The following is a 15,949-nucleotide window of genomic DNA, read 5'->3' as shown; positions in this document are numbered from 1 at the left end:
AGAAGTGGTTCGGCTGGATGGGGTCTAAATAAACATAATAATAATAATAATAATAATAATAATAATAATAATAATACAGATGCAAAAGCCTGAATTCAACAACGCAATAATAAAGATGCTTTGAGGTCTAAATAAACATGATGATGATGATGATGATGATGATGATGATGATGATGATGCAAAAGCCTGAATTCGACAACACAATAATAAAGATGCTTATAATTCAGGCATGGGCAAACTTCGGAATCCTAACAGAATTGTGGGAGTCCAAAACACCTGGAGGGCCAAAGTTGGCCCATGCCTGCCTGTCATAATTCCGAAGTTCTTTGCATTGTTTTGAATTCCCAGCCCTTCCGGGGGTCTCGCGATGCCGACCTTTAGCTCAACAATGGGACCAATTAGACGCACCTCCCACTGGTCGTGGCGGCCGCTCAGGGTGAAGACCTTGCAGGAGAGGTCCTTCAGCCGGACGGCGTGACCTTGGATGACCACGTCCTCCAGGCGGTGGTCCCGCAGGGCCTCCAAGGAGCCCTCGTCCAGCCCAGTCAGGAGGCAGCCGGAGCGGATCTGCAAGGGGCCCTGAAGGAGAGAGAGAGAGAGGCTGAAGGAGAGAGGAGTGGTGGTGGTGTGGCTCAGTCTGAGCTTTCTGAGCCTGAGTTTCCTCAGGACGAGGAGGAGGATGGGTTACAGATTTCTGAACATGTCCCTGCTGTTGATGCAGACAGTGTTGATACTTGTTGCGACCCAGAGCAGGGAACGAGGCCCTAAGATGACCACCCACCACACTTGACTGGGAAAAAACAATCCTTTTTTATTGATGAAAAATGGTTACAAAATAAAGGGAAAATGCAAAGTCAAAAGCCACAGCAAAATCAGCAAACATGAATGTCCATGAACAAGATCAAAAACCCAAAGCCACACTGTAAAATGCTGGAACCTGTTAGCAATCCACTAACCGTATTTGGTGTCCTAGAAATCTCTCCAGACGATGGCCAGAGGAACCGGGAGAACTGCCAAGGTCTTCATCAATCTAAAACGATGCCTGAACTGAGAAAGTCAGCCTGGCGGAAGGCACTTAAAGCCGAGGAATTGGTTTCGTGATACGGCTCCCTGCTTTGAAGCCCTTGTTTGTTTTTCTTTTAATCTGGAAGACCTTCGCAATCTGAGTGATTGACTCCTGTCTTGCCAGATCTGGCCCCTTCTATTCTCATTAAGGTTCCCAGGTGCAGAAGGGAGGGAAAGGTCATGGCTTCCCTCTGAAACATTCTCATGAACACTGGTACTTTCATTTTCCAAATCTACAGAAGTTTCTTCCTCACTAATTTCAGGATCATTGACATCAAGAAGTACATTTTCATTAGCATCAGGAAGTACATTTTCATTAGCATCAGTAAATATATTTTCATTAGCATCAGGAGGTACAAACAGAGAATCAGGTTCCAACTCAGGCTGAACCCCAACAATACTGAAGACGAGACAGCATTTCCGTTTCCCAGAGAAAGGAATGTTGTTTTAGAAGATGGTCCTGATTTGGGTGAAACTTCACAGCTGCAGGTGTAGGAGTCGTCCACTCCATCTGTGAGCTCAGTGCCTGTCGATTCCCAGGTGGGCCAGTCCCAGGATAATGAGTTATTCGGCCTTGAAGGTGATGGGGATTTGATTAGGGAGGACCCTTTGCAGTTAAGGGTACACTAAAGTGCTCACCTTGCCAATAAACAGGAAGTTCGAGGTCAACGTAATGCTTTCATGCTAGGAAAACATATTTAACGATCTGATTAAAGTCAACCTTTTGTCAGTGCAACTTCGCTTACACCCTGTTAACTTCTCTGGAATTGCCTCGGCTTTGGGGAAAGCTTTGGCTCTTTGGGACTTTGGTTTTGATCTTGGCTTCTGGGGACTTTGCCATGCTGCCATGGATTCTTGTTTGACCCATGCTTGTGGATTATACTTCATGTTATTTGCCTCTGGACCTTGGAAACTCTGTCTTTGCATTTAAGACTCTGTTTTGGCCATTGATCTTTTGCAACCTTATTTCTATGTTTATGATTTTGCTTTTTCTTCAATAAACTACAAAACCTACAACCTTGGAGTGTGGTGTTGTTCTAAGCAAGGTGAATCTATCCTGAGCTGCGACAGAGGGCTGCAAAGGCCTCGGAGAATCCCCTCGAGCTCCACAACCTTTCATCCGAGGGATCTTCAAACATTTAGGGTTGGAGTAGAGATGCTTTGAGGCTTATGATGCAAACCTGGTGGGATGCAGGTTGGGAAACAAGCTCATTTCCTGCCACTCCAGAGGCTACCGTCAGTGAATTTTAACTTTCTTTATCTGGTAGTGCATTTCTCCAATTCTAAGAGGCACTGTTTTATCACCAGCTGCAGTAAATCCTGCCAACAAAAAGGTTGACAATTTGAAGCCGGGTCAGGGTGAGCTCCTGACCTTCAGCCCAGCACCCCACCCACCTAGCGGATCGAAAACAGCAATGTGAGTAGATGAATAGGAACCGCCGCATTAAACGGGGAGGTATTTTAGACATGGCATTTTGGAGGAAAGTTTACGACTAAAGAAAGCTCTTTGGTACAGTCTCCCAAAATGCCAAACGATGAGAAAAATCCTAAATATAGCTCTATCTGGTATCTGTTTTGTCATTGTTTAGTTGGCATTGAATGGCCGCCATATATGTCTTCTGTGAGCTGCACTGCGTCCCCTTCGGGGTGCGAAGGGTGGAATATAAGTACTGTAAATAAATAAATAAATAAATATAAACATGCCTAAAAACAAGGTGCGTCTTAGAATCACAGCCGTACCTTTATTAAAAGCCGTAAGTTAATTAAAAACAAATTATAATAAAAGCTGGATATATGAAAAGCAAGCAAATGCAAAAAAGGAATCAAAGTTCCAAAGATTTTGTCTGTAAAAGTCCAAAAATCTATTCAAAGTAAGTCCCTAAAATAATTCCCTTGGGATATTCCAAGACAAGGCACATAAATTCAAGTCATGCAAAACTATGGATGCAGAAACCGCTTGAAAACTTGATTAAATGAATTGCAAGGCCAATGACACAGAGAGTTCTTCACCTGAATGCAACATTGTTCTCACAAGGCGTATACCAGCATGAACCACTTTTAAAAAGCCAAAATCCCTCCCATGAGATCGTTTCTTCTGCACCTGCTCTCCTGCTTATCTCTGAGTCGCTTGGAGAAGCGAGTTCTTAATTGCAGACCCTGTTGTCTCAACTCCAGTCTCTCTGACCTTCACAAACATTCATCTCCCACATTTCCCCCAGACTGAACTTCTGGCAGGTTCCCATGGGAACGGATCTCGCCTTCACCGTTCTCTTGGGAATGGGAACTGCCAGGAGATTTCAAAACATCTCTCTCAGCATTCCCTTCCTCATCTTCTGAGCACGCAGAATCTGACAACAGGTGCATACCTTCAAGCAGCAGTGTTGGATGGCCGTCCCGGGTCCCACGGCCACCGCTCCCTCCAAGAGGCTGTTGGTGACGGAGCAGCCCTCCTCCAGAAGCTCAGGTTCCTGCAGCAAAACAGGGAGGAAGAGGAGGACAAGACTGCTTTTTATTTGTCGTGTCAGGACAACCAGTAAAATTATATTACATTTCTAACAGAGCAAAGCAAACAAACAGACAAAATACAAAATTTGTGAGTTTGGTAGTTGATTAAAGGTCCTTTGACCAGTCTCTGGCCCCTTGGAGTGCTTCCGGTGTTGCTGCAAGAAGGTCCTCCCTTGTGCATCATGTGGCAGGGCTCAGGTTGTATTGCAGCAGGTGGTCAGTGGTTTGCTCTTCTCCGCACTCGCATGTCGTGGATTCCGCTTTGTGGCCCCATTTCTGAAGGTTGGCTCTGCATCTCGTGGTGCCAGAGCGCAGTCTGTTCAGCGCCTTCCAAGTCGCCCCATCTTCTTCTGTGTGCCCAGGGGGGAGTCTCTCATTGGGTATCAGCCATTGGTTGAGGTTCTGGATTTGAGCCTGCCACTTTTGGACTCCTGCTTGCTGCAGTGTTCCAGCGAGTGTCTCTGTAGATCTTAGAAAACTATGTCTAGATTTAAGTCGTTGACATGCTGGCTGATACCCAAACAGGGGATGAGCTGGAGATGTCTCTGCCTTGGTCCTTTCACTCTTGGCTGCCACTTCCCGGCGGATGTCAGGTGGTGCTAAGCAGTGTAATTTCTCCAGTGGTGTGGGGCGCAGACACCCTGTGATAATGCGGCATGTCTCATTAAGAGCCACATCCACTGTTTTAGTGTGGTGAGATATGTTCCACACTGGGCATGCGTACTCAGCAGCAGAGTAGCACAGCGCAAGGGCAGATGTCTTCACCGTGTCTAGTTGTGATCCCCAGGTTGTGCCAGTCAGCTTTTGTATGATATTATTTCTAACGCCCACTTTTTGCTTGATGTTCAGGCAGTGCTTCTTGTAGGTCAGAGCATGGTCCAGAGTGACTCCCAGGGATTTGGGTGCACTGCAATGCTCCCGTGGGATTCCTGGAGCAGGTAATAATCCTCAGAGCTCAGAATGCTTGTTCTTGAGGTGAAAGGCACATGTCTGTGTTTTAGATGGATTGGGGATCAGCTGGTTTTCCCTGTAATAGGCAGTAAGAGCACCTAGAGCTTCGGAAAGCTGTTCTACCACCTCAAAGCTCCCTGCTTGAGCAGTGATGTCATGATCATCAGCATAGATGAAGCTCTCTGTCCCTTCTGGCAGTGGCTGATCATTTGTGCAAATGTTGAACATGGATGGAGCAAGCACGCTCCCCTGAGGCAGGCCGTTCTTCTGTTTCCGCCCTCTGCTTCTCTGGCCCTGGAACTCAACAAAGAAGCTCCTGTCTGAATGATGGTGTGGCTCATGGCTGGATTGGGCTCCTGTCCATCTGCCTGCTCTCCTGGTCCCTCGGCCTATTTGGCCCCTACTTGATCCACAGAGAGACCCCCCCCCCCAAAGAAACACAAAGAGGCCCTGCAGCCCGACCTGAAAAGCAATGACTCCAACATTGAACACTGTATTAATTCAATTTTTAAAATCTAGCTTCATTCTCCAGGATTACATCCTTGAAAGGACAACAACAATAATAATAACAACAACAACTACTACTACTGCTACTACTACTTTATTTTTATACCCCGCCCCCATCTCCCCAAAGGGACTCAGGGCGGCTTACATGGGGCCAAGCCCAGTAACACAGGGTTAAAAACACAGCATATAAAATAGAACAATAATATAATATAAAAACAATGAAATACACATCAGACTGAATCAAGAACTGGGATCTGAAATGGGAAAATTGAGAGATAAAGTCGAAGGAAAAGGAAAATATAAAGAACTGAACCACACTCTCGCCACAACTGAGCAATTACAATAATATTTGAATGAAGGAAAGTACTGTTCCCAGAGGGAGCGGGCAGAGGGGAGGATATCGATAGACACAGGTGGGAGATCGAGGTGGAATTGGCAATGTTAAGAAAACTGAGAGAACAACATCCTGTATATATTCTGAAATAGTCATTGGTTTCAATATTACTCTACCTGTGTTTACAATAAAAACATTGACAAAACAAGACAAAAAGAGGCGCCGCACCCCAGGGACTCACCTCCACGTGGGAATGGGCCACTTTGCAGAAGGAGCCACCATGGGCATTTCCCACAGAAGCCGTGAGGTGGCGGATGTGGTCGCTGGCAGAGGCGGTCATGTAGTCGTAGCTGCCGTCCGGGATGTAAACTGCACAAAAATAAGGAGAAATGGGGGTGCCCTCACTAGGAGTGAATAGCCCAATAAAATCCCAACTACCGACCTCCTGGATTACACAACTGACAGATTATATAAGAAGTTGTGGGCTTCCCGTCTCCTGCGCCTCAAATGACCAAGTAAGAAAGGGTGCTATACAAAGGATTTTGGATATAGAAGCACAAAAAGATATAGCCACTCTCAGTAAGACTGCTAACCTAAAATGGCTGAGTCAATATAAACGTACCTTTCAAACTGCTAATTACCTAAAAATGCAAATACCAAAACATCTCAGGGAGGTATTCACGCGAGCCAGATTTGATCAGCTTGAGACAATGGTTAGATACGGGAGATTTAACAGCATCCCTTATAATGAACGGAGTTGTATCTGCGGGGCACCTGAAATTGAGGATATGGCACACATATTGTTTGATTGCAAATTATATCAAAAGGTGAGAGACTTCCACCTTGGTCCATATATCAAACGGACAATGTATTGGGATTCTCACATCAGAACAACATATTTTATGTGTGGCCAAGACCCAAAAATAACGTATAAAACAGCTCTGTACTTAAGCAAAACAATACGTCTGAGAACCACATATGTAGGGCTGATTGGGGTAAATTGTAGGGGTGATAATGAAATATGATGTATTCAGGTTGATCAGTTTATCAGTTTTATCATGTCTTATCATATGTATTTACTGTATTATTAGAAGTGTCTTATTTTAACTTTCTACGTGGAGTGTGATCAGGTCTTGTCAGGCCTTGTTGTTCTGTTTTTTATTGTGATATGGCCTAAGGGCTAATCAATAAACTATTCTGTACTTCTGAGTGAATAGCCCGAAGGGAAAGAATCCTGGACGAGCCCCCAGTGGAAACGCTGTCATGCTCTCAAGAGGCGCATGCTCCGAAGGGGGTCTTCCCCCGTGACATCTGCCTGTTAACGGGGCTGTGGCAGTCGTTAGGGGAAAAATAAAATAATCATCATAATTTAAAGATTCTTACCTGAATTCAGACGGCTCAAGAGAGATTTTGCAAATTAAGAGAAAAACTGACAGATGGTATGAACCGATAGAGAGGTCAACATGACTGGCCAAAGTTACATGTTTACACAGGCCGAATGTTTATTTTAGCTAAATGAGGACATATGAAGAAACCACCAAAGAACTGGCAGGACACAGAAATCAATATATATCGATCCAAGACTTGGAACATCTAAGGTCATATGGTGAGAGAGCGCCACCTCCTGACTATTTAATGTAAATAGCAGGTAATTTCAGAAACATTTCATTTAAAAGTCAGTCCCTTTGGTTTTCATATTAAAACAAAGTAATTGAGGCTGAATTTAACTAAAAAGAGATTACCTTGATTAAATCTTATGTTGTAAGTATATAAAACTATAAATCATTGAGAGAGTTAAAGAAATTAAAGCAATTGGTAAAAGTTGAAAAGTTATATAACCAAGCAGGTGTTTGGGGTCACTTCGTACCTGCCAAAAACCTGATAGAGATGTCCTTGGCAACTATATATGAAAAACAACTGTTAATGATTGTACTGTGTAAATGTCAGGACATTTCTGCGCATGTGTAAACCAGTGACTTTATGCTATAAATACTGGAGCAAGTCTGACTTCCAACTTGTGACAGTCATTGTGATCTGTACACCCTATCTTGCTTGATAATAAAGCCTGAAATCGACTGCTGTCTCCGTTCTCTTCCTTCCTGATTGTGTTCTAAATGATCTCGGGTAATGTATATTCCTAACAGCCTACTTTTAAGTCTCCCTCTACCCCTGGACGTCTTCCATCTTAGAGTCAATATCTCTCTGTTCTGCCCAGAACTGGACACAGTGTGATTCCAGGAGAGGTCCAATTCTGTATAATAATGATTGGAAGAAACCACATGGGACATCCAGTCCAACCCTACTCTGCCATGCAGGAAAAGCACAATCAAAGCACCCCCAACAGATGGCCAATGCCCATACCCACCCATCCAAATGGTCACCACATTCTAAGGGGGCCCTTTAGACGTGATGGAGGGAGGCGGCGAGGGCGCTCACCCATGGTCAGGGGTATGGTGTGCAGGGCCTTCCAAAGCACGGTCCGGGCGCTCCGGAGGGCCACCTCACTCTGAGTGTCGTCTCCGCTGCCACTGCCGGTCTGAGGGCCAAGGCCGTTCACGAAGGCCTCCTCGCTCACTTTGCAGGCCATGGAGAGAAGGATGTCGAAGAAGAGAGAGAGCTGGTTGGAGAGAGAGAAGGAAGGGGAAAAGCAGCAAGTGAGGGAAGGCACCCAGGAGCGTGATGACCCCAAGCAGGGCTCCACAAACTACGGCCCGCGGTCCGGATTTAGCCCTCCAAGCCACATTTTTCTAAATCCAATCATCACAAGGACCAGAAGTAAGGTGAACTCTTCTGAAGAAGAGCACAGGCAGCAAAGGAATCCCCACAGGACTGGTTCTAGTGATGTTGAGAATGACAATGACAGTGTTGTTTCTAATGATGAGGGTGTTTTAGATGCAGAGAACGACAACGAGATGCCTGCTCAAAGTGTCTTTGCAGATGAGAATGTTTCTGAAGAGTTGGGGGATGATGGGATGGTCTCTGGAAAAGGACCTGAATTGCCACCAGGCCTTTGAGCCTGAGAAAACAGCTGCGGAAGTTAATGAGCCAGAAGATAGATGGTTTGTTTTCAGACAGAACAGGAGTGTTCAACAATCTCTCCGGCGCTCTGACAGGTTGAGAGAAAAACTGATAACAGAGTCTAGGCTTAATAGAAACAAGTTTCTGGCAGGGATTTACAGTAGATTAGGGGATAAAAAGTGCCAAGTGCAGAATCTATGGTCAGACGAAGCAACGTTGGAACTGGATCAAGACGTAGTGGCGTACCTTGCAGTCTTGCCTTGGAAAGATTAAAATATTTATTTATTAATTGTGTCAGGAGCAAACTAAACAGTTGTACTGCATTTTTTAACAAACAAACAGACAGACAGACAAAACACAAAGTTTGCAAGCTTGGTAGTTGATTAAATGTTTTTGGGCAGTCTCTGGCCCCTTGGAGTGCTTCTGGTATTGCCGCAAGAAGGTCTTCCCTTGTGCATCATGTGGCAGGGCTCAGGGTGCATTGCAGCAGGTGGTCAGTGGTTGGCTCTTCTCCACACTCGCATGTCGTGGATTCCACTTTGTGGCCCCATTTCTTAAGGTTGGCTTGCATCTCGTGGTGCCAGAGCACAGTCTGTTCAGCGCCTTCCAAGACACCCAGTCTTCTGCGTGCCCAGGGGAGAGTCTCTTATCTGGTATCACCCACGGATTGAGGTGCTGGGTTTGGGCCTGCCACTTTTGGACTCTCGCTTGCTGAGGTGTTCCAGCGAGTGTGTCTGTAGAGCTTAGAAAACTATTTCTTGATTTAAGTCGTTGACGTGCTGGCTGATACACAAACAGGGGATGAGCTGGAGATGTCTCTGCCTTGGTCCTTTCACTATTGGCTGCTACTTCCCGGAGGATGTCAGGTGGTGCAATACCGGCTAAGCACTGTCATTTCTCCCATGGTGTAGGGAGATATAAGGAGCTAGCCTTGAGACTCATGTTTGGGAGAAAAGTATCTGTTGCATTTTGGTGGTGGATGCTGCTGGTTTTCTCCCCAGGTCTGTTGGATTTTGGTGGTGGACGTTGCTGGTTTTCTCCCCAGGTCTGTTGGATTTTGGTGGTGGACGTTGCTGGTTTTCCCTCCAGGTCTGTTGCATTTTGGTGGTGGATGCTGCTGGTTTTTCCCCCAGGTCTGTTGCATTTTGGTGGTGGATGCTGCTGGTTTTCTCCCCAGATCTGTTGGATTTTCAGTATCCTGATCTGTCTCCTGTAATCTTGTACCCCTGGAACCTTAAACCTTTGGACTGGCTTTTGACTACGGCATAGACTCTTGATCCCTGGACTTTGTTTATTGAACTCATTTGACCACTGGACTGGACCCTTTTGACTACGGAGTTATTTTTGTTATCAGTTTTTGTTTATTCTGTAGCTGCGTGCTATCTTTTTGGACTATAAAACAAGCCAGCAAGTAAGTGCTGTTTTAATTAAACTGTTCGATAAAACTGGGAGTTTGATTCATCTCTACCTAAATAAGGCAGAGCCCTGGCAACGTGACAAGGAGGCAGCCAGGATGAGAATAGAGAGCCCTCTATGTCCGTATGAGGAGGGTGCGGGTGCGTGAGTGGCTCACCTGGATTGGGGGGGCACCCGAGTCCAGGCCAAGGTAGGTGCAGGCGTTGAGCGGGGGGATGACGTGGGTAGCCAGGAGCTGCTCTGCCGCTTCGGAGGAGGAGAAGAAGACGATGCCGCACACCTGAGTGCACCATAGACGCCCGGAAAGGAAGGAGAGAACGCGTTACCAGCAGACCCCACCTCTCCCCCCACCACAGCAACCACACCCTTGGAGGCTGCAGACCCTTTGCGACCCCCACTCACCAGCGGGACCTTCCCATCGGAGCCCACGCACTGCTGGATCTGGTCTTCGGAGCCTTGGTAGAGGATGTCTTGCACAAACCCCTGCAGAAGCAACAACGGTGAGCTGGAGCGCCTCGGGCGGCAGTCAGTCCCGCTTGGAACATGCATATTGTGTATATGTGTATGCTTGCCTATATGCATATTGTGTGTATATGTGGATATGTATATGTGCATGCGTATATGTATATATATATATGTTTATCTATATGTATGTGTATATTTGTGTGTGTTTGTGCATATATATATCACACATGTGTGTGTATGAATATGTGCATGTGTACATGTATATATATGTGTATATTTGTGTGTGTTTGTGCACATATATATATATGTACATTTGTGTGTGTGTGTGTATGAATGTGTGCATGAGTATATGTATATATATGTGTGTATATTTGTGTGTGTTTGTGCATATCTATATATACACATGTGTGTGTATGAATGTGTGCATGTGTATATATATATATATATATATATGTGTGTGTGTGTGTGTGTATCTATATATGTGTATATTTGTGTGTGTTTGTGCGCATATAGGTACATTTGTGTGTGTGTGTGTATGAATGTGTGCATGTGTACATGTACATGAATGTATGTATATATGTATATATGGTGTATTTTGGGGGGGTTTTAAGTCTGTTCCGCTGGGGTTTTGAGTGTGTGTGTGTGTGTGTTTAGGGGTGATGGACACTCATTGGCCTGAGAGGTGTCTTGTGTCCAAATTTGGTGTCAATTTGTCCAGTGGTTTTTGAATTATGTTAATCCCACAAACGGACATCACATATTTATTTATATAGATATAGTATTAAAACAATATAAGACTGGTACTAAATTATTATTATTATTATTATTATTATTATTATTATTATTATTATCATCATCATATCTCTCCCATAGGAGACTCAAAGCAGCTTGACATATAATCTGGAGAAAAACACTTTGTCAACACCTGAGTGGGCTTTCCCAGGGCAGTGGAGGTGAGAAGGGCAAGAAAGTGAGCGCCCACTTTACCTGCCCATCCACCAAAGTAATCTATACCTGTTGCAATCCAGAGCAGAGAACGAGGTCTAAGATAACTATCCACCACACTTGGCTGTGAAAAACAATCCTTTTTTATTGAAGAAAAATAGTTACAAAATAAAGGAAAAATGCAAAGTCAAAAGCCACAGCAAAATCAGCAAACATGAATTTAAATGGACAAAACAAAACCCAAAGCCACACTGTAAAATACTGGAACCTGTTAGCAATCCACTAACCGTGCTTGATATCCTAGAAATCTTTCAAGACCATGGCCAGGGAAACCGGGAGAACTGCCAAGGTCTTCATCAATTCTGAAATGATGCCTGAACTGAGGGAATCAGCCTGGCGTATTGCAATTAAAACTCAAGAATCGGTTCCGTGAACCGCCCTTCTGTTTTGAAGCCAATGTTTTTAATTCTTGAATTCGGGAGGATCGACGCAAACTGAGTGATTTACTTCTGTCTTCCCAGATTTGGCTCCTTCTGTTGTCATTACAGTTAACAGGTGCAGAAGGGAGGGAAAGTTCAAGGTCTCCCTCTGCAACATTCTCAGGAACACTGGTACTTTCATTTTCCAAATCTACAGAAGTTCCTTCCTCACTAATTTCAGGAACATTGGCATTTTCCAAACCTACAGCAGATTCTTCCTCACTAATTTCAGGAGCATTGGCATCAAGAGGTACATTTCCACTAGCATCAGTAAATATACTTTCATTAGCATCAGGAGGAACAAACAGAGAATCAGGTTCAAGTTCAAACTCAGGCTGAACCCCAACAATACCCACAAATATAACAATACGTATAGGTCAATAATCAATATTTATTTATTTATTTATCGTGTCATCAGCAACCATTGTGTTACAATTCTAACAGAGCAAAACAAACACACAGAATTAAAAGGAAAAAGGGGGAAAACACACACACAGATTTCGCAAATTTGGTATTTGGTTAAATGTCTTTTGACCAGTTTCTGGCCACTTGGAGTGCCTCTGGGGTTGCCGCAAGAAGGTATGCAATAAACAGGTATGCAATATAAACTTATATTGGGTAAACAAGTACAAATTTACAAGTATAATGCTGACAATCCAAATTGAACAAATTGAAATTGAATCCAGACAAGACAGAGGCACTCCTGGTCAGTCGCAAGGCCGAACAGGGTATAGGGTTACAACCTGTGTTGGACGGGGTCGCACTCCCCCTGAAGACACAGGTTCGCAGTTTGGGTGTGATCCTGAGCCTGGAAGCCCAGGTTTCGGCGGTGACCAGGGGAGCATTCGCACAGTTAAAACTCGTGCGCCAACTGCGCCCGTACCTTGGGAAGTCTGACTTGGCCACGGTAGTCCACGCTCTGGTTACATCCCGTTTAGACTACTGCAACGCTCTCTACGTGGGGTTGCCTTTGAAGACGGCTCGGAAGCTCCAACTAGTCCAACGGTCGGCAGCCATGATACTAACTGGAGCGGAGCGCAGGGAGCACACAACTCCTCTGTTGCGCCAGCTCCACTGGCTGCCAATTTGCTACCGGGCTCAATTCATAGTGCTGGCGTTGGCCTTTAAAGCCCTAAACGGTTCTGGCCCAACCTACCTATCCGAACGTATCTCGGCCTATCAGCCCACCAGGACCCTAAGATCTTCTGGGGAGGCCTTGCTCTCGATCCCGCCTGCTTCACAGGTGTGGCTGGCGGGGACGAGAGACAGGGCCTTCTCAGTGGTGGCCCCTCGGCTCTGGAACACCCTTCCCATGGAGGTAAGATCAGCCTCCTCGCTGATGGTATTCCGAAGAAGACTAAAAACTTGGATGTTCAAGCAGGCATTTGGCTAATTCGGTGCAATGAATGTGTTGATTACGGATTGGTAATATGGTTGATGCAATTGGACCACGATTTTAGTTAGGAGATGTATTGGATTGTGATTTCGTGTAATATTGTGTATTATGTTTTTTATGGTTTTAATTGTATACTGTGCACTGTATATTTTGTTGTAAACCGTGTTGAGTCGCCAATTAGGCTGAGAAACGGCGGTATACAAGGACAGTAAATAAATAAAATAAATAAATCCATAAATTTATATTTCATACCTGTTTATTGATTATTGATTTATACATCCTGTTATATTTGTGGGTATCGATTACTTTGGTGGATAATCAGGAGCCCAATTAATGGATATTACCTGCCCGTCCGCCAGGTAGACCCCGTGCTGCTTGGCGTAGGAGACGCTACCGGGCACCGCGATGACCCTGGCGCCCGTGAAGCCGTGCCAGTCGATCTCTGCGGAGAAAGGAGGCGCTCCGGGTTCAAGGGTTGGCCCCGCGCAGGGAGACCCCCCTCCTGCCCCCTCCCCATCATCACTCCCACCTCTGCTATATATGTTTGTATATCTGTGAATATATGAGTATCTGTGCATATATACAGATGGGTATGTATAGAAGTGTATGTGTAATATGTATTATTATTATTATTATTATTATTATTATTATTATTACTTCTCTCCAGCTGGACACTCAAAGTGAATTAACATAAAAGCATCCGCATACAATTTGAAATGCAAACACTGAAACCGAATTAAATATAAGTGTGTGTGTATATATATATATATATATATATATCTATCTGTGTATATGTGTATGGGTACTTTTGTATGTATACATGTCTGCATGTGTATTTAGACGTATCTGTAGATATGTATTTATACTTTATATTACGTGTAATCTTACTAAGAATATTGCAATATAATTGTATAGTACAATATAGTGATGTATAGCGCTGATATTGCACTGTGCTCATGGTATAATGTATTGTATGTATATATATATATATATAAATCTTGTAAGCCGCTCTGAGTCCCCTCTGGGATGAGAAGGGCGGCATAGAAATGTCACAAATAAATAAATAAATAAAATTGTATAGGTTTATGTATATATGTGTACGTGAATATCTGTATTTCTATATATGTCTGTGTCTATGGAACTGTGTATGTTTATGTGTATATCTAAATATGTGTCTGTGTATCTGTGCATATGTGTTTGTATATATATATGTATGTGTATCTGGATATGTATGTGCATGTGTATATGTGAATATATGTAGGTTTTATGTGTATATCTATATATGTGTCTGTATATAGGTGTATGTGTATATGTGTCTGTATATGTGTGTATATGGATCTGGGTATGTGTATATTGCATGGGTGTATGCATATGTTTATGTGTATATCTGTATACGTGTCTGTATATACTCTCAAAATTTCATTATAAATGGCAGTTCCTAATTGGTTCTGTCATAAAAATTGCAAATAATGAAATAATAATTAAATTTTGAGAGTTTTGTTGGAGTTCTGAAATTTTCACCATGTGTATATGTGAATGCATATGTTTATGTGTATATCTGTATATGTGCCTGTATATCTGTGTATGAGTACATGTGCTTGTATATATGTGTATGTGTATCTGGGTATGTATAGCTGAGTATGTGTATATTGCATGGGTGTATGTATATGTTTATGTGTTTGTATATATGTGTATGTGTATCTGGGTATGTGTATATGTGAATGCATATGTTTATGTGTATATCTGTATATGTGTCTGTATATATGTGCATGTATATAGGTGTGTGTATATCTGGGCATGTGTATATGTGAATGCATATGTTTATGTGTATATCTGTATATGGGTGTATGAGTACATGTGTTTGTATACATGTGTATATGTATCTGGGTATGTATATCGGTGTATGTGTATATGTGAATACGTGTATGTGTATATCTGTATATGTGTCTGTATATCTGTGTATGTGTATATGTGCTTGTATATGATCCACTTCCTATCCAGCTAAGATGTTGACGCTCCCTCTTGGCTGCCTGCCTGTCAATGAAGGGGCCTCTCGATCGCAGAGCTCCGCTGAAAGAGGGCCAGATTACAATCCAGGTCAAACCCAGATTAATCCCTCTCAAGGCCAGTTCCAGATCTTTGCTGCTTGTCCCACTTCCCTGGGCAGACTTACTGGGCACAGAAGGCACCGCCAGGAGCATGTCCGTGCTGCACACCCACACGCCGGGCGGGGAGCCCCTGCACACCTGCAAAAAGAGAGGGGGGGATTATTGGGGGTCAGAGACAAACATTATTGCATGTGGAAGGAAAGTCCGACCGCAGGCATGGGCCAACTTTGGCCCTCCAGGTCTTTTGGACTTCCACAATCCCTAGCAACCTGTTGTTGTTGTTGTTGATATGTTTATTTATACCCTGCTTTACTCTCTGCAAATGCCCTGGTCACCAAATGCATTTGCCACGTTCCTTTTCCAACTGCTGACCCCACAGGGAGAGATGGGCCTGGGCCTGGGACCCCTCCCCACTGACTGACCTGTCGGGTCAAGGTGGCCAGGAGGTTGTCCAGGTTGCAGGTGAGGGCCTCCACGGGGGCAGAAGGGTCCTCCAAAGGCAGGCAGGTAAAGGCGCGGCTGCAGTCGTCAAAGGAAAAGTCCCGGCCCTGGCCACGCAAGGAGAGAAGTGGGAAAGGCAAGGCAGGATGGAAAGAAGAATACATACAAGGGTTGAATGAAAAGTAATGCCTCCCCCTTCGTAACTCCTCAGCAGATGGCAGTACTGGTATGCGGCAAGTACTGGCTTGTTCAGTAGACTCCCCTCTACAGTTCCATTTGGGCGGGAAGCCTTCGCATTGAACAGTTGTGCTGTTAAAGT

General features: G+C 44.3%; 1 protein-coding gene across 1 annotated transcript in view; it reads right to left on the bottom strand.

Moving 5' to 3' along the window:
- Positions 1–15,949, bottom strand: part of FCSK (fucose kinase) — a 46,613-nt gene that overhangs the window by 25,119 nt on the left and 5,545 nt on the right. Inside the window, exons 5-13 of the mRNA XM_067470895.1 lie at positions 15,612–15,737; positions 15,255–15,327; positions 13,426–13,523; positions 10,199–10,279; positions 9,954–10,076; positions 7,799–7,979; positions 5,604–5,731; positions 3,432–3,533; positions 409–579 (exon numbers count right to left, since the gene is read on the bottom strand). Of these exons, the coding sequence (XP_067326996.1) occupies positions 409–579; positions 3,432–3,533; positions 5,604–5,731; positions 7,799–7,979; positions 9,954–10,076; positions 10,199–10,279; positions 13,426–13,523; positions 15,255–15,327; positions 15,612–15,737 (1,083 nt within the window). The remainder of the gene's footprint in view (positions 1–408; positions 580–3,431; positions 3,534–5,603; positions 5,732–7,798; positions 7,980–9,953; positions 10,077–10,198; positions 10,280–13,425; positions 13,524–15,254; positions 15,328–15,611; positions 15,738–15,949) is intronic.

This window comes from Anolis sagrei, chromosome 8 (genome assembly GCF_037176765.1).
Source record: "Anolis sagrei isolate rAnoSag1 chromosome 8, rAnoSag1.mat, whole genome shotgun sequence".
NCBI lineage: Eukaryota > Metazoa > Chordata > Lepidosauria > Squamata > Dactyloidae > Anolis > Anolis sagrei.
Note: the sequence above shows the minus strand (reverse complement) of the source record. Positions and strands in the feature narration are given on the sequence as shown.